This window comes from Gorilla gorilla, chromosome 5 (genome assembly GCF_029281585.2).
Source record: "Gorilla gorilla gorilla isolate KB3781 chromosome 5, NHGRI_mGorGor1-v2.1_pri, whole genome shotgun sequence".
Classification (NCBI taxonomy): Eukaryota; Metazoa; Chordata; class Mammalia; order Primates; family Hominidae; genus Gorilla; species Gorilla gorilla.
The window spans coordinates 57,078,049-57,104,122 of record NC_073229.2 but is presented as its reverse complement, the minus strand read 5'-3'; the positions used below and the strand labels follow the sequence as shown (position 1 = coordinate 57,104,122).

The following is a 26,074-nucleotide window of genomic DNA, read 5'->3' as shown; positions in this document are numbered from 1 at the left end:
TCCCTCAGGGACAAAAGATGACTCAGCAGGTCCAGACAGAAAGAGGCAGAAATGTGGGGCCAGCTGCAGCTGAACCCTTGGTCAACAGACAACAATTTTGCCCAAACCTCCTCAGCCAGCTCTGCCCAATCATGGCTGGACCTGGGCACGTGGCCAGCCCCAGCTGCAAGGGAGCTTGGGAAAGTGGGTGCAGGGGACGCTTCGACCCTGGGGTCTCCTCCCCAGGCTTTAATGTGTTTTTCTCCCAGTGGCCTAGCCTGCACCTGGGGCTCTCCTTCAGGGGTCTCTCCACAAGCTCCTGGAGCCATTTTTCCTGCACATGCGCAAAGCCAGAAATGCATGAGTGACGGACTAATGTGGGGATATGAAGGCCCAGCTCCCCTGCTGGGACTCACTGGGGTGCACTTCACCTGCCAGAGCTCCCAGGAACCAGGCTGAGGCTGGGACTGTGGTGCCTTGTTTGGCTTTCTCCTCAGCCTGGCCCTCTTGCCCACTGTCTTATGGGTCTTCAGTGACTTCACTGCTCTCAGGGGCTGAGACAGAGGGGAGCAAGATTAGCACTATGACTTAGACCAATTATGCTCAATTACCTGGGGTTGACACTTACAAAGCCGGGGTTCTGCTAGCTGAGGAGGAGGGAAAGGATACTCAGCAGGCAACTCACAGTGTCTGCAGCCACAGCTCATTAAAGGAAACAGCAGAAAACACAGCAGAGAAATTGGAATCCTCGCCCTGGGCTAGTCAGAATATAAAATGGTTCAGCCACTTTGGAAAATAGCCTGGCAGTTCCTCAAAAAGTTCAATACAGAGTGGCCAGATAGTCCAGAAATTCTACTCCTAGGTATGTACCTGTGAGTAATGCAAACACATGTCCACAAAAAAAACTCATACACAGAGGTTCATAGCTGCTTTGTTCTTAATAGAAGGAAACAGAGACAACCCAAATGTCCATCAACTAGAAATCAAATGGATAAACAAATGTGTTATAGCCACACAATGAAATATTACTCAGCCAGAAAGAAGGAAGAAGTACTGTTACATGTTGCAACAGGGCTGGATCTTGAAGACTCTGTGAATATACTAAAACCCACTGAATTGCACACTTTAAATGTGTGGATGATACAGCATGTGAATTATATCTGTATAAAGCTGTTATACATGTACATAAACAAGCATGTGTACACACACACACAGGCAAAGAGAAAGGAAAGCACTCTCAATTCCATCCACTCAGAGACAGCCACTGTTACCATCCCAGGATCAGGATATACTTATAGTTTCTTTTTAATTCACACATATATTTCACTGACATATCCTCTGAAGGTAACCCACTAGAGGGCTTCATGCAAGACAAATTAGCAAGAGTTATAAAACCAATGCATCCAACTTATCAGCAGAATCAACCCTGATACTCTTACCATCAGGCTGAGTGAGACAATCACCTGTCTATTTACTTTGCCCTGATTTGTCACGCCGTTTACTCATCCTGAGGTTCCCCCAATAGGCAGTTCAATTCTCCTGCCCCATTTTGTAGCCAAGGCAACTGAGTAGAAGTTTTATTCATACCCATTCTGACCTCTTCCCAGCTCCTAAGCTGGGGTCTTACAGCCTTCAAGGGTGAAGATGCTGGGGGCTGCCGAGAGAGCCCACTAAGGCCTGGACAGAGTGAGCACACCTATCCGATTTAGCCCAGAAACATCTATCCAACTTGGAGACAGACAGAGAGACATGAAGCACTCAGGAGAACCTGGTAGGTCTCTTTGAAGGGTCCCTGACACTGACTTGCTGCTGTCCATGGAAACAAAGGCCGGGTGGGGGTGGCCGGCCTGTTTGCACTCACAGCATAGCACTTAGTGCAGCCAAGCTGAGCCTCACTGTTCAAATAGTCTCCCCAGCCTCCAGACACCTGTGCCGAGGAGGAAGGCAGGGCAGGCGGCAGCCTGGGCACAGGCCCCTAGGTGCTTACTCCTCACCTGTTTCCCACCTCACCCCCATAGCCAGCCCCACGGCCCTGGCAGGGTCCTAGCCACAGCATGCCCAGTGCTGGGCTCTGCAGCTGCTGGGGTGGCCGGGTGCTGCCCCTGCTGCTGGCCTATGTCTGCTACCTGCTGCTCGGTGCCACTATCTTCCAGCTGCTAGAAAGGCAGGCAGAGGCTCAGTCCAGGGACCAGTTTCAGTTGGAGAAGCTGCGCTTCCTGGAGAATTACACCTGCCTGGACCAGTGGGCCATGGAGCAGTTTGTGCAGGTGAAGGGGAGCGATGTGGGATTGGGATGGAGAGGCTTGGGAAGGTTTGTGGAATGGGGGTTCCTGTGGCAGATCCACAGTCCTCACCCAGGAGCTGATGCCCCATTTGGAAGAAGAGTGTGGTGGGAACAGAGAGCCTGGTGAGATCTAACCCTGGATTCTGGCCCCAGGTCTACAACTGGATTGATGTGTGACCTTGAACAGGTCACTTAACCTCTCTGGACCCAAATAGCCTCATCTATAAGGCAACAAGAATAACCATATCAGTACTGCAGACATTTGACAGCAGATTAAAAGCACTCTCTAAGCTGTCACTTGCTGGATGAATGGGAACTATATGTCAGCGTTATCAATGCTGTCCAAATTTCCTCCTCCCACGCTTTCATACTTCCCCTTCCCCAACTCCAGGGCTGCGGCTCCTTCTGCCCTCTCCCAGCTCATATCCCTGGGCAGAGGGCTGCAGGTGGGAGACACAGATAAATGCCAGGAGCAGCCACCACCAAGCTGTCCTTTCCTGGCCTGTTTGCACCTGGAGTTGGGTTTGGTGGGCAATGGCCAAGGTGACTGAGCTTGCCAGCACTGCACCCAAATGGGGCTCTCTCTTGGTAACAGAGTGGGTCACCCCCTGCCTGGGTCCTTTCTGTTTTCTTCTTTCCCAGAAACAAGACAAAACCAGGTGTTGTGGAGGGAGGTGAATGCATCTGAAATAGGCACTGGAGTGAGTGACAACATCCCCTGCAAAGGAACAGACCAAGTGCCGAATCACCTTGATAACTGGCATTTACTGAGCATTCACAATGTGCCTAAAACAGTGGGAAGCAGGGTGGTCATGACCAGCTTAATCCAATCATGATCCACTCATCACCTGACACTGAGCGTGTTACAGGTGTTTTCCCATAATTACCTATTACAATCCCTATCTCCAGTTTGTAGATGGGAACTGAGGTAGAATATGTTGACCAAGGCTGCACAGCTACTGGTAGAGACAGCATTCACTCCCAGGCCTCTGGCTCTGGAGCCCCGGGTCTTCACCGCACAAATTAGCATAAGTACTGAGGGCAGGATGCAGCCTGAAGCGGCAGTTCTCAAAGTGTAGCCCCGGGACCAGAATCAGCATCACCTGGAAGCCTGTTAGAACTGGAGATGTCAAGCCCCACTCCGCACCTGCCGACTCAGGAACTCTAGGGATGGGTCCTGCAGGCTGTGTGTCAACAGGCCCTCCAGGTGATGTTGAGGACCCCGAAGACTGAGAACAGCTGGCCTAGAAGATGAAGCGTGGGCTGGGCGGTCACAGACAACATTCTGTAGCTGTGAGAGACCAGGAAGTGAGGCCTCCAGCTTCAGGTTTTACTCTCTTCTCCCTGATGGATAAGGTTAGTCAAAGCTGGGGTACCATAGTACCACATCAGGGTTGAGAACAGTTCAGGGGCCTCCCAAAACCCTGGGAGTAAGGCAGAGGCCCTGGAGAAGCTGAAATCTCCTCCTCCCTCAGCTCTGCACTGGAGGTGAGAGCCAAGCTGGAGGGCGTGGGAAGGGTTGGTAGCTGCAACTTAACTCGCTCTGCTAACCAAGACGAAAGGAGGCCATCGCTTGATTGCAGCCCCGAAGGGATTGCCACTGATTAGCCCCTGGGGCCTCCCCAGGGAAGACAGGACATCCCTTTCCCTGAGAGTCCTCAGCCTCAGGAGAGACCCTTCCTTGCCAGGGGCAGTTGAGCTGGGTGGCAGAAGAACACTGGGGTGAGATTCTGGAAGAAGACACATTCCTGTTGAACTCTCAGACGCACAGGGCGAGTTGAGTAACTAGTATTAAAAGCAGTATTAAACATTGCCTCTGTGAGGAAACACTGCTTGTCCAGGTTCACAAAACTGGGAAGTCAGAACCCATGGCCACCTGTATCCGTCCACCGGCACTCAGCACCCTCAGCAGGATGAGGGCTGCAGGCTGGCAGTGGGGGATGGCCCAGGACTAGAGTACTGCCCCCAGGAGTGAGGGTCTCCAGAGAACGAGCATGTTCGGGAATGTTGGGCCCTGGCTACTTTGTGGATGTGGGAAAGAAAGGGAGGCCAAAGTCCACATCTTAAGAGGCCAGTTCCCGTCAAAGTGAGGAGAAGCAGACAGCCTGTGACCGCAGATGCCCTGACTGGCTTGGCCCACCAGGGCCACCCCAGCCCTGATCTAAGCACACCCACCCAGCCAGCGGGAACCGGTTCCCATAGGAATTGGAAGCCAGAACTGTTGTGTCACTGGCTTCCTCCTGCCTTTGGGGCTCTTTGGTGGCAAGGCTGTGCTGCTGCTCTGAGACAGTCCACAATTAAAGAGGAGAGGGTTGGGGCAGGGGAGGAGAGAGCCCTGCCCATTCTCCAAGGCGGCTGGGCCCAGGGACTGGAGGTTGTCAGCAGTGGGACAGTGAAGGAAGGTGTTGTAGGCTTGAGCCGGCAAAGGTTTGGGTCTTGTAAAAACACATGCAACACACATACAAACATGCACACATGTGCAACATACAGTTGCCATGCACAACACATGCATACAACACATCACATATAAACAACCACCACACACACACACACACACACACTCACACGTGCCACCTTTGTCTTGGCCTCCGTTAGAATTTCTCCCATAGGCAAGGGCTGGGGCTCACTAGAGAGCAGCAAAGAGCAAGGGTGCCCACTCACCTGGACACTTAGGGAACACAGGGCTCTCTGTCCCACCAATAGCTTCATGGCAGGCAGCCCATGGCTTCCCTGTGGTCCCTAAACCCTGTGTTCCCCAGCAATCCCTTCCAGACATACCCAACCTGAAATCCTCCCAATGTTCTAACAGCTGATGTGCGTGTCATCCTTTTGGCCACCAGCAGCATCTCCCACGGGACCCCTCCCTGAGCATCCTCCACCTCACCCCTCAGGCCCATCTCCCGCCCCAGCCCATGCTTGCAGCCCACACCTCAGTCAGCCCTGGCCAGTGGAACAGACAGTGGAACAGACACTGGAGTTGGAGTCCAGTCACCTTGCACAGGTCACTTAGCCACTCTGAGTCTTCATTTCCTTTTTCCATGAAATGGGAACAATATCATCTAAGAGTATCATTAGATGAGATGACACAAAAGCATGCTGCCAAGAGCATGGCAACAACTGGTGCCCAGTAACCATCAGCTCCTTCTTCCTCCCCTGCCATGCCACCCCCTACAGGTCATCATGGAAGCCTGGGTGAAAGGTGTGAACCCCAAAGGCAACTCCACCAACCCCAGCAACTGGGACTTTGGCAGCAGTTTCTTCTTCGCAGGCACAGTCGTCACTACCATAGGTAAAGGGCTGGGGTAGAGAAGAGCTTCCCCAAGGCCCCTGTCTTAGTTTGGGCTCCCCAAAAGCAGATGCTGAGACAAGGATGTGGTTTGTCTAGGAGATTATTCAGGAAGCCCAGGGAGGGAGTGGGTAAGTGAAACAGTAGGGAGAAGGCGGCAATGAAATTTGCATTAATTAGCAGATTACTGGCTTGGGTGACTGAGCTCACTTCTCCTTGGGACCCTCTGAGAGGCTAGATAGAGCCCTTCCTCAGAACGGTCCAACGAGGGACAAGAATGAGGGGCCATTTAGCTACCAACTCCTGCCCTCAAAGGTTAAGAGCTGGTCCTGAGTATATTAGTTCCCCGGCATTTTGAAACTTCCCATAGACCAAGCACACTCCTTTGGCCAGAAGAATCTCTCAGGTAGAGAGAGATGTGCAGAAACTGGGAGCGGGGGTTGATTTGTATACAGGAACTGTCCACCAAAGCTTCAGGTGGTATCTCATGTGTTCTGAGGGAACAGGGCACTGACAGCAGCTGCTACACCCCCTCGGCCAGAAAACTCACTCCATCCCACCCCAAGGAAACCATCAGATCCAGGTCTACCCCAACCATTCAGTTAAGTCCAATTCCACATACTTTCCTTGAACTCAGGCGACATTCCAGGCAGAGTGATGGAGTTGGGGGTGGGAGATACAAACTTGGATCAGATCCAGGCTCAGCCCGCAAGGAACTTCCAGTCCAACAAAGAGGAACATGATAAATACACAAAAAAAAGTAATAGAAAACAAAGTCGATAATTACATAGCAATGACATAAAACACTATGGGGAACCACACCCAGAAGGGAGAAGGAAATTGGCAGTCAGGAGGGCTTCATGGAGGCAGAGTCATTTGAGATGGGCCTTCAAAGATGAGCAGGAGTCCTATAAATAAAAATCATTCCAGCAGAGTTCACGGGAACAGGGGAGCTTCCCCTTCTCACCCCCAGAGGTGGTGACAGACAAACCTCAGCTAGAGTCTGGGGAAGAGGAGCAGAGGGCGTTCTAGAGTCTCCATATTTGCACACGCCCCCCTTCCCTTGCAGGATATGGGAACCTGGCACCCAGCACAGAGGCAGGTCAGGTCTTCTGTGTCTTCTATGCCCTGTTGGGCATCCCGCTTAACGTGATCTTCCTCAACCACCTGGGCACAGGGCTGCGTGCCCATCTGGCCACCATTGAGAGATGGGAGGACCGGCCCAGGCGCTCCCAGGTATGCCCCCTAACTCCCTTACAGGCCTGCTATGACAGATCTGTTGCAAGTGGAGTTCCCCAGAAGCCGATGCTGAGATGGAGTTTGGCATGCATGGTGTTAGGGGTAGATGCCTGTGAAAGAGGAAGGGTGAAGGCAGGGTTGGGCAGAGTGGGGAGTTGGATTTCTATGCATGCTCTACAAAGGCTTGGCCCCAAGGAGCTCTACAGCATGTGAGAGCTGTCAGAGTTGTCCCACAGTGGGCGGAACCAGCCAGGTTTTCATACCTGCCTCAATCAGGCACTGGGTGTGGCCTTCCCAGGAAGGGTATGCCCCTAGGCCAGGAGGTTCTCTGCAGCTGAACACCCTGAAGGAGCTGGCAGCTGGCCCACCATCCTCCTTTAAGTGGGGGATCTCTGTAGCACATCTTCAAGGTCATCACAGAACTCCAACATCCTTTTGTGCAGTAGCAAACAAGCTCTGCAGGCTGCCCAGCATGCCCCCAGTGCCCACCCTTGGCCAGCCACTTGCAAGGCCAGAAGTAAGCAGACAGTTCAATGATACTTTTCTGTTCCAGATCTGAGTCCCCAGGGAGCCTGTTCAAGTGTGATCCCCAAGTCCAAAGGGGTCTCCAAATTGCTTCTTGACCCACTAACGCAATCCCTCTGCCCAAAACTTTCCCTGGGTGGGACAAGGTCATGCACACATAGATACAACCTCCACCTCAAGGGTCTGCAGTGCAGGAAAGGGGCCTAGCTATGGCCCAGTCCCATTCCCATGTTTACCCCAGACTCCCCTCAACCTCATACAATCCTGGACACTTTCAAGTGGACTCAGGGGCCAACTTCCTCCCTCCTAGGTACTGCAAGTCCTGGGCCTGGCTCTGTTCCTGACCCTGGGGACGCTGGTCATTCTCATCTTCCCACCCATGGTCTTCAGCCATGTGGAGGGCTGGAGCTTCAGCGAGGGTTTCTACTTTGCTTTCATCACTCTCAGCACCATTGGCTTCGGGGACTATGTTGTTGGTGAGAACAAAACAGTCACATTATCTCAGGGTGGGGGTGCCCACTGGGATTTGGGGGATGGAGAGATGTCAGCTGAGGACAACTATTGAGGATAAGATAGCCCTTGGTCATTCAAGGGAGCCAAACCAATGATTTCTGGGACTACTGTGGATTCTAAGCAACATTCTCAGAAGTTTCTGGTCTAGGACCCATCACCACCCCGCAGAGACCTACCTCCACTGCTGTTCCTTGTTATGAGGAAGAGGGAGAGAGCATCCTGGCTGGTGAGGGTCCCTATGGAAACTGGAGGTGGCTATGCCCTGAGACCCCTGGCATTGATGCCATTCCCTTCCCTGGCAGGCACAGACCCCAGCAAGCATTATATCTCAGTGTACCGGAGCCTGGCAGCCATCTGGATCCTCCTGGGCCTGGCGTGGCTGGCGCTGATCCTCCCACTGGGCCCCCTGCTTCTGCACAGATGCTGCCAGCTCTGGCTGCTCAGTAGGGGCCTCGGCGTCAAGGATGGGGCAGCCTCTGACCCCAGTGGGCTCCCCAGGCCTCAGAAGATCCCCATCTCTGCATGAGGCCCCCGGGGGGGGGCCCAGAAACCCCTTTCATCCTCCCCAGTCCCACCCTATCTGCTCTCTGGATTTCCAGCCCTGCTTTCTCCTCTCCCAACCCCCTCACTTCTCAGCCAGGGCTGGTCTCAGGAGCTCTCCCAAGACAGAAAGGAGACAGGTATATCCAAGAAAGTAACAGAGAGGAGACGTGAGATAGGATTAAAGACATGTGTGGATGGGGAGGTGTACTCTTGTCCCAGAGCCCCTGCCACAGCCTTCCACCCAAAGGTAGTGGCCAGATCTCCACTGCCCTCCCCATGCCCCCTTCCAGGAGACCTTACACAAACAAAGGATGACTTTACTTTTGCCTCATTTGATACGTGCACAGTGCATTTGCCAAGCCCCTACTATGTGCCAGGTGCTGTGCCAGGGTCTGTGCCAGGGTCTGGGGATACAGCAGTGGAGGTGCCTGCCCTTGATGTGCCTTTAGTTGCTAGACAAGCAAAGAGGCAGCCCCAACACAGTGCCCAAAATGCTATGATGGGAATAGCCCCAGGGTTGATGAGAGCCCATGGGAGTGGCTGGCAGGGAGCATCAAAGAGAGGGGAGACCTGGGCAGAGACTTTGGAACAATCTTAGTGAAAAGAGGATCTCTGCCCTCAGGAAGCTTTCAGCCGAGGGGCAGGCGAGCTGCCTCTCAAAGCTCGCCAGCTCCCCTTGCCTAGAAGTCCAGGGCTGTCTGTGAACAAAGCTTAGGACCTCTTGGGTGTCCTACCCACTTTCCTGAACATGGCCTCCCCTGACCCTCACAGGCCACCCCCTTAACTTCATCACTCCCTCTGGGCTCCTGCCTTCTCAAGAGCCTTTCCAAACACCCCATGGGAAGCCAGAGAGCCAGCAGATCCCAGGATCCTTCCAGAAAGTGAGCTCCATGAACGTCTGGCCTCTCTCAGGAATGCATTCTCCAGGTCTGGCCTTTCCCCTGCCAGATTGCAACATCCCTGACCAGGAGAGATTTAGACCACTCCATCCCGGGGCCTGGAAATTTTGGCCTTTGCCTCTCCCATCATCCAACAGCAAGTGGGCTCCTATGTGGCTGGGTTCATCTGCACAGGTCTGAGGCAAGGCTGTGGAGCCAAGGCGGCTCCAGGCAGGAGACCCAGGAGAGGCTCTACAGCAGCAAGAGGAGTCCAAGTCACACCCCAGGACTTCCCCATATCCAAGAAAGGACTGGGAAGCTGAGGACCCACGGACTCTTCACACAGCCTAGACGCTTCCTCCACTCCAGGTAGAGGGATTTCGGGGGCCTTCTCAGAAGCAAGGAGTGGACAAGCCTCTTGGTTAAGGCTCCTCTTACCTCCTCCCAAGCTCATGGACAAGTGGCAATCAGCTGGGGTCCCTCTTTTGGGGTACAAAGGAAAGGACAGAGGTGTGGGAGACCCAAGGTGGTCTTGAGATTGACAGACAGCAAGTCCTTGGAGATAGCCCCCAAGTCCAAGAACTTAGGCAGGGGCCCCAAGACTTTATTGGTCTCTACTATCTCCTACCTCTGAGTGCGGTTTCCAGAAGTCCCTCCCATTGTTCATTTCAGGAAATGTGAGGGGGCTCTGGGCCCCTTCCCTCAGCGCCTGCGGTCACCCAGCAGCTTTCTCCTTCTCCCTGGCCTAGGCCTAGCAGGTGGGCACCCCGCACACATTTGAGGCGGGGCCAGATGCCCACAGTTCAGAGCCTCTTTTTGTCCCTGGGATTGGATCCCAGGGCTGGGTGGGGCCAGGCTGTCCCATTCCCCAGCACTCCTCCTCCCCGGCAAAACCGGGCACCAGCAGGCGTTTGCGAGAGGAGATACGAGCTGGACGCCTGGCCCTTCCCTCCCACCGGGTCCTAGTCCACCGCTCCCGGCGCCGGCTCCCCGCCTCTCCCGCTATGTACCGACCGCGAGCCCGGGCGGCTCCCGAGGGCAGGGTCCGGGGCTGCGCGGTGCCCAGCACCATGCTCCTGCTGCTCGCCTACCTGGCTTACCTGGCGCTGGGCACCGGCGTGTTCTGGACGCTGGAGGGCCGCGCGGCGCAGGACTCCAGCCGCAGCTTCCAGCGCGACAAGTGGGAGCTGTTGCAGAACTTCACGTGTCTGGACCGCCCGGCGCTGGACTCGCTGATCCGGGTCAGGGGCGAGCGGCGTCGGCCTGGGCGCGGCGGGATGGGGTAGCGGGCCGCGGGGTGTACAGGCCGAGGGCGAGGGGGCCTATTCAGGCCCTGGTCAGGTGTTTCCTGTTCAGGGAAACGTCGGGAACGTAGACGCGGGCACAACGGGGGTGGGCTTTCCTGCGCGGGGACCAGAGGGTTGGGGGACCTCGGAGGAAAAGACCCTCGCCCTAGCGAGAGGACTGCGAGAAGCCGGGCTGAGTCCTACTTGGGGGCGAGAGGGCATGCTGGCCCGGTGAGGAGGCAGATGCCTGGGGACTCATCCAAATTTGGGGGCGAGGACGACTACGGCAGGGGGCGCGCGCGTAACCGGCCCCGCCCGGCCTGACCCGGGAAAGGGCGCGTTTGAGCCTGCTTGGGGGTTGGTCGCATCCGGACCCGTGGCAAAGAGCTAAACGCCACACCTGGCCGCTTCCAGAGGGGGAACCCGGGCGCACGTTTGCGAACTGGGAGCTGGGACGGCAGGGGCGCCGGGTCTAAGGATGCTGAGGAGCGAGGGCGCGGCCGTAGGAGCCTGGGGGAAGGCGCGCTTGTCCCGGAGGGTGGGTGGATTGGGCCCGAGGCGTGCTGGCCGGGGCCACCCTCAACGCAGAGAGGGGGCTCGACGTGCGCAGACCCGGGTTCGAGAGGAGGGCGGACGCAGGGCCGCTCTCTGGCTGAACCCGCTTTACTACTTCGGACACAAGGACTGGGCGCGCCCCCGCCGCGCGGCTGCCCGGAAAGGCTGAAGGCAGGGTTCAGGGGAGGACTCAGAGGTAAATCTGAGCAGAGGCTCCTCAAGGGTGGGGCCTAGCAGGGCGGAGGAGGCCGGGGAGGGTTCTAGGGGTGGCGCATCTTAGGACTGAAGCGACGCCAGACTGGCAGCTGCTCGATTTGGCGGAGGCATTGATGTCCTGGGTCCTGGCTTGGTTCCCCACCCCTTCGTCCGAGAGCCCAGAGTCCAGACAGCTGCGCGCCAGCCCAGAATCCCCGTCTTGCAGGCCTCGTGGCTTATCCGTCCAGAGTCTCCAGTCCAAAGCCAATCCCCGGAAGGTGGCAGGGAACCGTGCCAGGGTGGGAAGGGACCCAGCGCGGAGCGGAAGTGGTGTTCTGAACCCTCGGACTAGGCCGATTCGGTGAGGTCAGGAGGTAGCCAGGGCCAGGCCTATCTCTACTAAGGACCTAAAGTGATTCCTCCAGCTCCCCACCTGCGGACTTCTGCAAATACAGCCCGACTGCTGGGTCCTGGTGCTGAGGCTGCCTGCCATTACCCTTGCAAAGGTGGTGAACTTCGACTACAAGCAGCCTGGGCCCAGGGAGATGGCTATGATGGTGATTATAATAACAGTAAATGCCTCTGTGCAGCGCTTATCGTGTGCCAAGCACTGTTCCTAGTACTTTACCCGTATTCATTTGTCTCACCTCCCTCACAGCTGGGTACTGTTTTTATCATCCTGGTTCACCCTCACAGGTGGGTACTGTTTTTATCATCCTGTTTCAGAGGTGAAGAAACAGGCTCAGAGAGGTTACATACAAATGCATGGCTACATAGCCAGGAGCTGGAGCTGTTAACCAGCATAAATACTGCTTCAGTGTGGACCTGTGGATGTGGGTGCTTCCCAAGATTCCCAGCCAGGCTGTCATCTCTTTGGGCTTTCCCTTCAACTCCCTCCACCCCCACCTCACCCCCTTCCTCAACACTCCTGTGGCTTCAGCCATCTCCAGAAATAAGGATGTGGTATCCAGCCCAGATCTTCTTTCTGAACACCAGATGTGGACATGCAACTTCTGAAATTCCTCAAGGCCAAGAGCAAGTGGTCCTCCTCCCAGCCCTGCTTCTCCACCTGTCCTAAATCTCGATTGTCTGCCCCATGTCCACACACCCTCACAATCCTCTGCAACATCTCCTTTACTGCCCATACTAAATAGGGCCAGAGGCCTGGGCTTCTGAATATCTCCTCTCTGTTCCTCCTGGACCACCTGTGCCAGGAGACAGGCCAGGGCCTGTCTATCACTCACCTCTGCAGGAGTCTCTCCCCTCTGGTCAACCCTTTCTATACTGCCAGCTGCCACAGAGCACACAAACCTGATCCTACTTCCCATTTGCTCAGTGACCTTGGATAATACCTGTCACTTCATCCCTGGCATGGCAAAGCCAAGCACAGCTTGGCTTCAATCACTTCTTACCAGTCTCCCTAATCTAGGTCCCAGGCAGTCTCACCTCGCACCTTCTGCACTGCTGTCGCATCTACCTAAACATCCTTCCACCAGAAGCAATCCTACCTGACCCTCAAGGAAGGCCCAGCTAAAACATCCCAGTCTCCATGAGGCCTCTGCTCCTACCCAAATGAGAATGAACATCCTTCTTCCTCAGAGTCCTACAACATTATATGCCTATATAATGCATATAGGCAATATAGCAACTGCTAACACCATGTGCCAGGTACTAAGTCTACACATAATACCTTATTTAACACTCACAACAACTCTATGAAGTAGGTACTATTTGTATTACCATCATACAGGTAAGGAAACTGAGGCACAGAGAGAAGTTGAGCACCTTCCCCAGGATTGTGTAGCTGCACTTCCTCCTTAATGCCCAAAGTGACATTGACTGCATCATATTAGAGTTAGTTAGGTTTGTCTATGTACCACTGAGGGCTGGGGTCGTGTCTCTTGTGGTCACGTCCCCTAAAAGCACCACACATCATGCCTGGCCTAGTGTTTGTTGCAGGAATGGGAGTGAGCAGGGGAGAAAATGAGTGGCTGGTTTACTAGGACTCCAACCTGACCTAGCCACTGGGTAAAGGGTGGGGAAGGAGCTGTCCCCATGGTAGCTGTTGGTAGCTGTACCTGGTGAGCCCTTGGTGAGAGGGGTAGAGCCTCCTTGCCCTGGTGGGCTGGGATCAAAGAGTAATTGTGAGGGCTGTGTGTGTAGGTTTGTTTGTGTGTGTGTGTGTGTGTGTGTGTGTGTGTGTGTGTGTGTTTGTGTGCGTGTTTTGGGGTACAGGAAATCCATCACCCCACAGAGCCTGGTGGTCATTGCAGCCTCTTCCCCAGGATGTCGTCCAAGCGTACAAAAATGGGGCCAGCCTGCTCAGCAACACCACCAGCATGGGGCGCTGGGAGCTCATGGGCTCCTTCTTCTTTTCTGTGTCCACCATCACCACCATTGGTAAGGGCCAGATGGGGCCAGGGGGATGGGGGTGGGGAAGGAGGCAGCTCTCTGAGAGGCAACAGGCTAGTTGCCTTTTGGAGGGATTACCTGGAGTCTCATGACTCCAAGTGCAGTTCAGCTCTGCAGCATGGACACCGCCCGGGAGCAGTCTCGGGCCTCACTACAGACCTGCTGACTCAGCCTCTGCATCTCACCCAGGTCCCCAGGGGATTCAGGAGCACTGTTCGAGTTTGACAAGCACTGCTCTAGGGGACTTCTGCCCCACATGGCCTTTCAGGAAGCAGAGGTCTCCCAGTACAGCAAGAAACATGTCTCTGGGCACTACAAGGATGCCAGTCTCCTCAGCTGAGCCCACCCAACACTGAGGCCCGGGAGTGGTGGTCAGGAGAAGTGGAGGGAAAGTTAGGAAGGAAGAAGAAGTAGAAATCCAGAGAAAGAGCTTTAGACCCCTCTGTTTCTCAGCCCTGGGGGAGGTGGCCATTCCTCCCATGTCCTTGTCTCCAGACCCCATTCCCACAGTCCTCTCTTCAGCTTGCAAACAGCCCCCTCCACTCCTCATCGCCATCCTCCCCACACACAGGGACACCTGGACTAACCCTCCCCTGTGGAAGAGCTGAGGTAGAGCTTGTCTCAGGAGGGTGCTGAGGGGCTGCTGTGCAAAGAAGAGCCGGCTAGATCCCTGCAGTTCTGAAACCCAGGAAATCATGCAAGTCGAGCCACCCAGATCCTTCTGCCCCAACTCCTGCATGACACAGGACTTGCCACCAGGTGGCAGGCTGATATCACTGGTGACTTGGGCTACCGCCGCCCAGTTCCTGGCCAGCCAGGATTCTCTCTCCAGGACACCAGTATCCCAGCCTCCCCACAGGGTTGGGTAAGGCAAGAGCACCCAGAGGATTCTCCATCTAGTTTTAAATTGGCCAGAACTTCTTGAAAGCAGACCTCAGAGCTACATGGGAGCCTGGGCAGTCCTTGAGACAAGCATGCTTGGGAGGCATCTCAGACTCCAGGGGCCCTGAGCCCCTGAAGGACTGGCAGGATGGGCCGATTCATCTTTACATCCCCAAGGGTCTATTACAAGGCCCAGCATACAGCAGCCACTCAATAAATACTGCCACGTTAAGGAATTCCATTAAATATGCATTCACCAGGCATGTATTGAGTTCCAGGGTAGCAGGAGATCTTAAAACACAGTCACTGTAGGCCAGGCCTCCCAGATTTGGGGGTCCTTTAGTCTGCAAACCCCACACCTCCCACACTCTTCTCAGGGCCTGTGACTTTGGCCCACCAAATTCAGAGTTTTGCTACCTCTCTTCCCAGCTCTACCACCCCTAGCCTGGATTATGCCTCTGTCCTTTCCTCTCCACTCAATTTCAACCAGCTTGAGGGTGAGGAGGGCAAAGAGAGGAGGGCCCTGCCCCACCCCACACACACAGTACACCTGAGGAAACACCCGAGGTCTTCTTGTACTAGGCACTGTGCTGGGCACTTTGACATTTAAGATTTCAATTTGTCCCTATGGCAACCTCCAAGAATAGGTCTTATTATTTTCTTTCTTTCTTTTTTGAGACGGAGTCTCGCTGTGTCGCCCAGGCTGGAGTGCATTGGCATGATCTCAGCTCACTGAAACCTCCGCCTCCCAGGTTCAAGCGATTCTCCTGCCTCAGCCTCCCAAGTAGCTGGGACTACAGGCACTTGCCAACATGCCCGGCTAATTTTTGTATTTTAGTAGAGACAGGTTTTACCATGCTGGCCAGGCTGGCCTCAAACTCCTGTCCTCAAGTGATCCACCCGCCTTGGCCTCCCAAAGTGCTGGGATTACAGGTGTGAGCCACTGTGTCCAGCCTATTTTCATGTCACAGATGGGGACACGGCACAGAGATGTTGCACCATCTCCCCCAGATCATACGGCTAGTGAGAAGCAGAGTTGACTAGCCATTGTGGAGTGAACAGGAGGGGAGTGAGGGTTCTGTGATGCTGACCACACTTGTATGCACTTACACATGGGAGGTATTTGGAGAGAGAAGGAGAGGGAGATGGAAGATCAGGTACATCTGGAATGCCACAAGGGAAGAAGGGATATTCTGAGAGGCTCAGCAGAGGGCAGCCTCTTCGGCAAACCCATTACCCTGGGACCAGCACCCTGTAAGGGCAGTACTTTCCAAGCCCTAACACAAATACCTCTGGGCCAGTAGGACAGGCCTGAGCCCAGAAATCACTCATCTGTGAACTCCATTCCTGGCTTGCTCATTGGTTCTTTCATTCATCCATCCATTTGTTCAACAAATAAATTGAAGGCTGGGCATGGTGGCTCTTGCCTATAATCCCAGCATTTTGGGAGGCCGAGGCAGGTGGATCACATGAGGCCAGGAGTTGGAGACCAGCCGGGCCAACATGGTGAAACCCCATCTCTTCTAAAAATATGAAAATTAGCCGGACGTGGTGGCGGCTGCCTGTAATCCCAGCTATTTGGGAGGCAGAAGCACGAGAATCGCTTGAGCCTGGGAGGCGGAGGTTGCAGTGAGCCGAGATTGTGCCACTGCACTTCAGCCTAGGCAATAGAGCAAGACTCTGCCTGAAAAAATAGGTACATACATACATACATACATACATACATACATACATACATACCTTGGTGTGTATGTATGTATGTATGTACCTAGTGTGGGCCAGACACTGGTGCTGAGGATACAATGGTAATCAAAATTAGCAAGTCCCAGCCCTTGGGGAGCTGACATTCTAGTGTGAGGGGACACACACTAAACAGATACATGGACAATAATCAGGTAGTGGGGTGTGCTTAGAGAAAAGTAAAGCTAGTTAAAGGGGTCTCATAGTGATGGGGGCACCTATTGTAGGTGGGGTGTCCATTCAGTAACATTGAAGCTGATACAGTAACGTTGAAGCAGAGACATGAGTAAAATAATGGAGCAAACTGATGATATCTGAGGAGAGAATCCTCTGCCAGCAAGTGCAAAGGCCCTGAGATGGGAGTGTGACTTGTGTGTTTGGGGAGCAGTAAGGAGGTCCAGGTAGGTGGAGAGGGTTGGAAACAGGAGCTGCATTCAGAGAAAGTACAGAGAAGACCAATCACAGATAGACTTGTAGGGTCCTTGCAGGATGCCCAGAGATCCCAACAAGATGCAAGGTGGCAGTGAGGAGACATGCTGAAGTGAAAGGTGGCTTGGGTGGGGCTGTGGCTTCCCAGTGTTCAACAGGTAGGTGACATCCTTTTGCTGACCTGAGGGATGGCTGAGAATAGTGGGGAGGAAAAAAACCCATTTAATGTCAGCCTGAGAACGCTGCAGGCCTCCATGGGGCTCCTCTCAGAGCTGGAATCTTAGTGTCCCCATCCTGCTGGTGAAAACTGAATGGGGAAGAAAAACCAGGACCAGAGGATGGAACTTGGCAGGACCTACAGCTGGAGGAGGAGGGGCTGGTGAGGAGGCAGGCAGAGAGGTGGGTGGAAAGTAAGAGGTTTACCTCGCCCTAGATGCCTACAGAAAGGAGAACTCTCCTTTGGAAGAGGAAACCCATAAAGGCCAGTGGGGGAGGTAGATGGGGACTCAAGAGGCTTCTGAAGTCCTCAGACCAGAAGCCAGTTCACTGGAGTTCCATCATTCATTTATTCAACAAACATTTAGCACCTTGTATATACCAGATGCTTGCAAGCTCACATTCCCTTCTACAGTGTACCTCCATTCCTCATTTCATCATTACCCCCCACTGTAGGTGGATGTCAGCATCCCCATTTTACAGGAGGAAGCAGCATTCAGAAAGGTCAAGCCAAAAGAAAGAAAGAGAGAGAGAGGAAGGACAGAAGGAAGGAAGGAAGCAAGCAAGCAAGCTGGGCGCGGTGGCTCACACCTGTAATCCCAGCACTTTGGGAGGCCAAGGCGGACAGATCACGAGGTCAGGAGATTGAGACCATCCTGGTCAACATGGTGAAACCCCATCTTTACTAAAAATGCAAAATTAGCTGGGTGTGGTGGCATGTATCTGTAATCCCAGCTACTCAGGAAGCTGAGGCAGGAGAATCTCTGGAACCAGGGAGTCAGAGGTTGCAATGAGCCGAGATCACGCCACTGCACTCCAGCCTGGCCACAGAGCAAGACTCTGTCACAAAAAAAAAAAAAAAAAAAACAAAGAAAGAAAGATCGAACCACTTGCCCAAGGTCCCACAGCCTGCAAGGAGCTGAGCTGGGATCCAAACCTAGGAGGTGCAGCAGACTGCAAAGCACATGCTCTGTACTTGTACATAGTTTGACCTCTCTTGGGACCCCTCAGTAAGGTGGGGGTGGATGTAAACACTGGTTTCAATATAATACAGACGAGTTTAGGGTGTGTGGGCACAGTGACCCCATCTGGGCAAGCAAGAATGTTAGGCAGTGCTAGGAGGCAAAATGAGAGGCATTTGTTCATTTACTTACACATTCACTTTTGTATTTCCTCATTCATTCATTCACTCATTCTTTATGCATTCAACACATATGTAGTGAAGAGCACCTATTAAGGGTCAGATCCTTTGCCAGTTGCTGAGAATATGGTGATTAAGAACCAGTCCCAGGCCGGGTGCGGTGGCTCACGCCTGTAATCCCAGCACTTTGGTAGGCCAAGGCGGGCAGATTGCCTGAGGTCGGGAGCTCAAGACCAGCCTGGCCAACATGGCAAAACCCCGTCTCTACTAAAAATACAAAAATTAGCTGGGCGTGGTGGCACATGCCTGTAATCCCAGCTACTTGGGAGGCTGAGGCAGGAGAATAGCTTGAACCCAGGAGGCAGAGGTTGCAGTGAGCCAAGATTGTGCCATTGCACTCCATCCTGGGCAAGAGAGCGAAACTACATCTCAAAAAAAAAAAAAAAAAAAGACCCAGTCCCTGCTCTTGAGGGGCTCAGAGCATATACTTGATATACTTGGAAGAGGCAGACATGGAAACAAATCTTTCTCACACAGTGCAAGGGAGAGTGCTGGAGGGGGCCCTGGATGAGGAGCAGCTGCACTGGAGAGTCGAGGACTGGAAGGGTCATTTATATTTATGTGGGTAAAGAGGAGAGACTCTTCATAGAGGAAGCATTGTGGTCAAAGGTGCAGAGGCACGAGTGGACCTGGAGAGTTCTGCAGGCCAGCAATGTGGCTAGAGCTGGGGAAGCAGGGGCACCAGATGAGTCTCAGAGAAAGGCTGGGCAAGAGCTTGGACTTTCCCCAGCAGACAGGAGACTGAAGAAGGCTTATAACCTCAATGATGATCTAATCAGGTTTGCATTTTAGCAAGACAAGACAGTGGTGGTGATCAAGAAGGGTGGAGGCAGAGCTGGAGGAGAAAAGAATGTCCAGATGGATAGAATCTTTTGTGAACATCTTTTCCTCCCCTAGCTTCCCCTCTCCCTATCTTGGTGATCAGAGACCACCCCCCCAACTTCTACCTCCTCCCCTAGGCAGCTGATGACTTACTGTCTGTCCCTCCCTCCCACTGAGCTTTATGAGGGAGCCCTGTTGTGCTAGTTTGGGTCCTCCAGGAATCAGATATCAAGACAGAATTAGATGCGCAAGAGATATATTGAGGGGAGCCTTTGAAGGATAAAAGAGAAGGAGCAGGAATTAATGTCAAAAGCCTCAGACTGCAAGCAGGCCTGATACCTATGAAAGGAGAGAGGGAAGGAAGGAGACTGGTGTGGGAAGAGCTGCTCTCTGCAGTGCAGCTGTGAGAAAGTCTGGGCCAGGCCATGGGGATCCCAGAGCAAAGGTTGCAAGAGGAGTGCCACACTGGGCAGGGATGGCCAGCTTCAGTGCCCCACTGTGCCCAAGCATGGCTGGGAGCAGTGTGGAGACAGCATGGCCTCAGCCTGAATGGTGCAGTAGATCCTAAGAGTGCAACAGCTGGAGGCTCTGCCCCCTCCAGCATCCATCTGCCCATCCAGAGAGGGAGGACATGAAGAGAGGAAGAGGAGACTCACATTTGGTGGGTTTGAGCTCATGCATGCAGCTTAGCCTGCTAGAGCTTCTCCAGCCTGTAAAATATGGCACATAATTCTGATTTGGAAGGGTGGTTTCGAGGGTGAACTGAGGGAATGAATGTACAGGGTGCCCTGCACAGTGCCCAGCACAGAAAAGGAGAGCCTTGGTAAGTATCAGCTGCCCACATCTACAGTGGGTTAGAATGAGGGCCCTGGGGGTTGGGCCCAGGAGTGGGGCTGTGGTGGTGAGTGGACAGGGCTGGGCTGGAAAGGTCCCCTGAGTGCCCCCTCTCACCTCAGGCTATGGCAACCTGAGCCCCAACACAATGGCTGCCCGCCTCTTCTGCATCTTCTTTGCCCTTGTGGGGATCCCACTCAACCTCGTGGTGCTCAACCGACTGGGGCATCTCATGCAGCAGGGAGTAAACCACTGTGCCAGCAGGCTGGGGGGCACCTGGCAGGTGAGGGGGCTGCTGGACGGGGTGGGGATGGGTCACTTCTAGAATGAGGGGCTGTGGTGGGAATTGGGGTTACTAATGACAAGAGGTGGGAGCAAGTGTTACTGGTGAGGTTGTGTTGGGATTGGGGGTCACTGCTCAGAATAGGGTCCTTAGTGAAAAAGGGCATTAATGGTGGAGACGGGGTGGGACTGGGCAGACGGGAAGGACATGAGGCACAGGCTCCAGGCAGGGAACCTGGAGAACACAGACCAGGTGAAGAGCCCCCTTCTTACTGGGGAGAGCTCTGGCCTGCCTCCAGCTCCCTCGGCTCCCACGCATGGGGTGAAGGCCTCAGGAGGCCTGGGGACAATGTTGCACCCACAGGATCCTGACAAGGTGCGGTGGCTGGCGGGCTCTGGCGCCCTCCTCTCGGGCCTCCTGCTCTTCCTGCTGCTGCCACCGCTGCTCTTCTCCCACATGGAGGGCTGGAGCTACACGGAGGGCTTCTACTTCGCCTTCATCACCCTCAGCACCGTGGGCTTCGGCGACTACGTGATTGGTGAGAGTTCCTGGCGGTTGGGCTGGCGGGGACATTCGGCTGCCTACACCTCTCACTCATCTGCTCCCGCAGCTGGCGCACCTGCTGTGTGCACGCCATGTGGGGGCTTTTGGGCCCAAAATCCGGAGACACTGTCCTGCCTGCTTTTGTTGTGTGACGGGTCTGAGGTCACTCTGGCCCTTCTTGACCAACACAGAGAGGTCCAACACGTCCGCGGGCCCACCTATTGTGCTTAGAGCTCTCCACATGACGGGAGTCCCCGCCTCCCTCCGGGGTCCATGCTTGCCCCAGGGTCTCCCTTCCCCACTTCACTCTCTCCCTATGGAACGCCAATCTGTCCCACTGCTCCGGGGCTGGAGATCACAGTACCCGGGGATCAGACAGTAGGGTCCGGGAGACTCCTGGAACCCCAGCCTCCCCAGAGCCCTGTGGGAAAACAGTTGGCAGGCAGATTCTGAGTGCCAGCAAGAAGGGGCCTCGTGGTCAGTGGACCCAGGGTGGGTTTAATCAGTGGCACTACCCAACCTAGGCAAGACAAGGGCCCTAGAAGCCACCAGCCTTGCATAATCAGGCTGAGGCCGATGCCCAGCAGGTGGCAGTGGAGGGACATTCTGTGCCGTGGCAGAGTGGCTGCGCCCCAGCTCAGCCTCATCACCGCCCCTTCCCGTCCCTGAAGGTGCCGCTGGCACGACCACCGCGCCAGCCTCAAGCGGCTTCATGCACTCCCTCTGATCCCAGACCCTAACGTGGGGAGGAGGCCTTGCCCTTCTTCACTTCTTCAGCGACAGAACCCAGCCTGGAAGAATGAAGTTAGTTTCAGCTAACTCCTCAGGCAACCTACAGCAACAATTGTCACCCCCATTTTACCGAGGAGGAAGCTGAAGCTCAGAGAGGCTGAGCCATCTGCCTGAGATTGCACAGCTAGTAAGATGTGAATCCTGATCTATTTGACTCCAAAATTCATACTGTTTCCAGGCCACCTAAAATGTCTCCTCTCTGGGCCTCAGTGTTCCTGCCTATAAAATGAGGCAATCCCTAGAGCCCCTCAGTGCCTTCTAGCCTCTGTTTGCAAGGTCCCCAGGAAGAGGGGGTCAGGTGTTGGGGCCTCACACTGCCCCCTTCTTGATCTCCCTCATCCTGGGAGGTCTGTTGCTCTGGAAGGAAATTCTTGGGAAGATTTCTTCCAACTGGGTCATGTTCCCACCTTTACCCTCAGAGTAGAGAGATATGTCCCAGGACAGCTGAACCCAGTAGCTCCAAGGGCCATACCTGCACCCTCGCAGCTCAGTATGATTCTTAGATCTGTAATTTCTTCTCTATTTCCACTGCCATTTCCCTAGTTCAGGCAGGATTGTTGCATATAGCTGCACAGGTTGGGCACTGCACAATCCTATAGTTTTGCTACTTACACAGAGCATAATAAGGATGGCACCCAGGGACTTGTGCAGCCTCTCTCCTTGTCCCCTGTTGGCTCTTATGACCTTTAAAAATTACAAAGGCTATGATGTCACCTGCTCAACTCCTCTGAAGAACTTCATTGTTTTCCCATAGTTTTAGGATAAAGTCCAAAATCTGTAACGCCCCTCCTACCAATACAATCTGACTGAGGAGATCTAGTCCAAATTCTGTAACCCCCCTCCTACCAATACAATCTGACTGAGGAGATCTAATCCAAACTTTAAGCCCAGAGGGACTGCCCAGGCCTGGGGCAAGGATGGGCAAGAACACTTCTGCCCAGCGGCCACTGCAGTTGGCAGAGCTGCCCCCTTCACCACATCTATGGAGACTTGCTACCTCCTGGGCCCCTCTGCAGTCATGGCAGTGCCTCGTAGCAGGTCACCACAATAAGAGCCCCAACTGCTTCACCTGCAGGGGATCTTCCTTATAAAGATGGAGACACTGAGGCCTGGAGGAGGGAAGGGAGTTGCATAAGGTCATAGAGCAAGTAAGTCAGGGCAAATCTAGGATAAACTCCCAAGCCTGGGCCCTTCACACCACCCATGTTTCAGAGTCTTCCATGCCTATTCCTCAAACCTCTCAGCTCTCCTTGTCCTCCAGTAACAGGGACAACCCCTTTCTTGGATGGGGATACTGAGGTCCACCAGTTGGCTACTGGGTGTTCACATCCCTGCATCAGCAGCCACAAGAGGCGCTGTCTTCACAGCCACTCCTCTGCCTGAAGGCTGTGGCCAGAGCCGCCCCCAGGTCCCATCCGGCTACTCCTCCCCGGCCCCATAGCCTGGCGCCTCCCAATTGCATTTGCAGCTCAGTTGAGCGCCTTGCCAGCTGCCAGGTCTCCTGCCACTTATGATTTCAGCTTTAAAAAATGAAATAAAAAGGGAGAAGAGCGCCTCCGCCCCTCTGTCACCAGGAGCAAGCCAAGCTGGCGGGTGGCAGGGCCAGAGAGCTGGCTCAGTGCCTGATCTCATTTAGGACCATCAGCGGAATCATAGCCCCATAACCCAATCAGCCTAATCCAATCCCAGCTTCTGCCAGGCAGCACAGGTCAGCTCCCAGGTGGCAGCCTCATCCCCATGTGGGGGTCCTAGAGAGGGGCCCAGCCTTGGGGGACCTGGAGAGAGAGGCTGTCTTGGGGCCAGCAGGACAGGATGAGGAGTAGACAGAGGCATGGTACAGGGAGCAAAGACAGAAAAGGATGACGAAGGAATAGGAGGGGAGAGCTCTACCCTTTGAATGATTCCAATCTGATGAGGGAGGCAGCACAGACCTCCAGGGAGGGTACTAAATGATAGGGCAAATCCTTGGCAAGATTTATCTAAGACTCACAGCAGCTCCCATCAGTCCCCTCCCTCGGCTATACTTACCCGGCACCAACTTCGTTGGGGGTGTCCGATGGTGAGTGAAACAAGCAACCACCTATAGATCTTGGGCACCTGTTATGTACCAGGCACCATTCTGAGCACTTGAGCTGCATCAGCCCATGTGATCCTCCCAACAGTCATAGGAGGAGGACTCTTACTGTCTCCATTTTACAGATGAGGAAGTAACTTTCCCAGCAGACACACATAGGCCATGAAAGCAGCACGTGTAACAGAGGAACCCAACGTGGTCTGTAGGGAGTGATGTCTGAACTGAGGTCTGCAGGATGAGGGAAGGTAACCAGGCCAAGAAAAATGGAAAATGAGGAGCATTTGGATCTGAGAGGCCATAAGTACAAAAGCCCAGAGGCAGAAAGAATGATAGATGGGGAAACGGGAAAAAGACCAGAATAACCAGGCAGTCAGAGGGGAGAGGTGTGCTGCAGAAGCGGGCAGAGGGCCTTGAGGATTTGGACTTCATCCTAAAAGCCAAGGGGGCGCAGTCGTATTCCCCATCTCACAGATGAAGGAGGTTCAGACAGGTGGCTGAAGAACCGAGTCAGGATACATATTCTTATGGTTCCATTGTTCATCCCAAATCTCCTGGCTCCAGCAAGCTGCCTCATTTCAGATACAAGAAAACCAAACAGAGACTGGCAAACACTAGAGCGGACATCGAAATCCTCTGGAGGCTTGTTAAAATACAGATTTCTGGCTGGGCACGGTGGCTCACACCTGTAATTCTAGCACTTTGGGAGGCCGAGGTGGGTGGATTGCCTGAGCTCAGGAGTTCAAGACCAGCCTGGGCAACAATGGTGAAACCGTGTCTCTACTAAAATACAAAAAAATAGCTGGGCATGGCGGCGTGCACCTGTAGTCCCGACTACTCGGGAGGCGGAGGCAGGAGAATCGCTTGAACCCAGGAGGCGGAGGTTGCAGTGAGCCGAGATCACGCCACTAAACTCCAGCCTGGGCAACAGAGTGAGACTCTGTCTCCAAAACAAAACAAAACAAAAAATACGGATTGCTGGGCCTATGCCCAGGGTTTCTGATCCAGTAGGTCTGGGGTAGGGGTCCCATCATTTGCATTTCCAACAAGCTCTCAGGGATGCTGATGCTGCCGGCCCCAGGGACCACACTTTGAGAACTGCTGGGATGGAGCATAAACAGATTCCCTCAGAAAGACAAAGAGGAAATGTAGCTCCTAAACCCAAGTGCCAATCCAGGGAGGCTTTCTGGAATCCTTCGGAGGTGACCATGAGGCTAGGAGTCTCCATGTTCTGTCCCATTGACACCTCAGCTTGCTTATATGAATCAAACCATGTATCTCTGTTTCTTTTGGGGAATGTGGTCCTGACTTTCCCAGGCCTCCATCCTCTGACCTTGCCTCTTCCCCAGGAATGAACCCCTCCCAGAGGTACCCACTGTGGTACAAGAACATGGTGTCCCTGTGGATCCTCTTTGGGATGGCATGGCTGGCCTTGATCATCAAACTCATCCTCTCCCAGCTGGAGACGCCAGGGAGGGTATGTTCCTGCTGCCACCACAGCTCTAAGGAAGACTTCAAGTCCCAAAGCTGGAGACAGGGACCTGACCGGGAGCCAGAGTCCCACTCCCCACAGCAAGGATGCTATCCAGAGGGACCCATGGGAATCATACAGCATCTGGAACCTTCTGCTCACGCTGCAGGCTGTGGCAAGGACAGCTAGTTATACTCCATTCTTTGTTTGGTCGTCGTCCTCGGTAGCAAGACCCCTGATTTTAAGCTTTGCACATGTCCACCCAAACTAAAGACTACATTTTCCATCCACCCTAGAGGCTAGGTGCAGCTATATGATTAATTCTGCCCAATAGGGTATACAGAGACATGTCCTGGGTGACATGGGATGTGACTTTCGGGTGGCGGGGCAGCATGCCCTTCTTCCCCACTTCCTTACTTTAGCGGGCTGCAATGCCGATTTGGTGGCTGGGAGCTCTGGCAGCCACACGGCACCATGAAGTAGCGGCAATGTTTGAGTGGCACCATAAGATAGGAAGAGTCTGGATCTCTGATGATCACAGAGCCATCCTAACAAGCGGAATATCACCCGACCTCCTTTATGTGAGAGAGAAATAAACATCTTATGTAAAATACCATTATTTGGGTTTTTCTGTCATTCATAACCAAACCTAATTCTGAGTATGCCCAGAGACAAAGGCAGCATCTGAGACTGGAACCTACACAGAGAGAAACTACCCTCTCCCCGTGTGAGTTTGTCCAGGGCTGGTGGCAAGAATGGATTGAACGCTGGACTGCGAGCCGCCTACACCTTCAGAGAGCCACCAGGTAAACTCTGTAAAGATTTGCTGATAACTCTCGGGGTTGATACAGCCAGCAGGCGGCTGGTCTCAGTCCAGCTGCTGAATCCTTACTCTATGGCTCATTCACACCACAGAAAAGCCAGGGGCAAGCCAATGGGCTCCTCCTGCCTTACCCTACCCCACTGCGTTTGAAGGCCCCATCAACGGTTTGCAAAGCCAGGTAGATTTTGCAAAGGCTACTTCTGTTTGCAGAGTGTTAATGAAGGTTGCTACTAAGATAGCACATAACACAGTGGTTCCCACCATACATACAT

At 53.9% G+C, this 26,074-nt stretch overlaps 2 protein-coding genes across 5 annotated transcripts; both read left to right on the top strand.

The window, feature by feature from the left end:
• Positions 1-1,605: 1,605 nt before the first annotated feature.
• Positions 1,606-9,874, top strand: KCNK16 (potassium two pore domain channel subfamily K member 16). 4 transcript variants are annotated; one of them, XM_063707581.1, is made up of 6 exons: positions 1,606-1,750; positions 2,133-2,246; positions 5,438-5,552; positions 6,619-6,785; positions 7,624-7,789; positions 9,443-9,874. In XM_063707581.1, the coding sequence occupies exons 2-6, from the start codon at positions 2,229-2,231 to the stop codon at positions 9,568-9,570; spliced, it is 594 nt and encodes a 197-aa protein (XP_063563651.1). In that variant the 5' UTR covers positions 1,606-1,750; positions 2,133-2,228; the 3' UTR covers positions 9,571-9,874. The 4 variants fall into 4 exon arrangements, with proteins under 4 accessions (XP_063563651.1, XP_004044010.1, XP_063563650.1 ...); XM_004043962.4 differs by lacking the exon at positions 1,606-1,750 and adding an exon at positions 8,129-8,269 and having other exon boundaries at positions 1,873-2,246; XM_063707580.1 differs by lacking the exon at positions 1,606-1,750 and having other exon boundaries at positions 1,873-2,246.
• Positions 9,875-10,152: 278 nt separating this feature from the next.
• KCNK17 (potassium two pore domain channel subfamily K member 17) lies at positions 10,153-25,585 on the top strand. Its single transcript, XM_004043958.4, is given in 6 exon segments — positions 10,153-10,488; positions 13,569-13,683; positions 19,942-20,102; positions 20,466-20,640; positions 24,858-24,946; positions 24,948-25,585. Coding segments are annotated over 6 exon segments (1,080 nt in total). The 5' UTR covers positions 10,153-10,251; the 3' UTR covers positions 25,251-25,585.
• The last annotated feature ends 489 nt before the right edge of the window (positions 25,586-26,074 follow it).

Excerpts from the sequence above, each read along its gene's own strand:
- KCNK16 (XM_004043960.4), top strand. The coding sequence starts at position 2,034 with ATGCCCAGTGCTGGGCTCTGCAGCTGCTGGGGTGGCCGGGTGCTGCCC. Across the intron at positions 6,786-7,623 it reads ACCGGCCCAGGCGCTCCCAG|GTACTGCAAGTCCTGGGCCT; the intron begins GTATGCCCCCTA and ends CCTCCCTCCTAG. Across the intron at positions 7,790-9,140 it reads CTTCGGGGACTATGTTGTTG|GCCACCCCCTTAACTTCATC; the intron begins GTGAGAACAAAA and ends TGACCCTCACAG.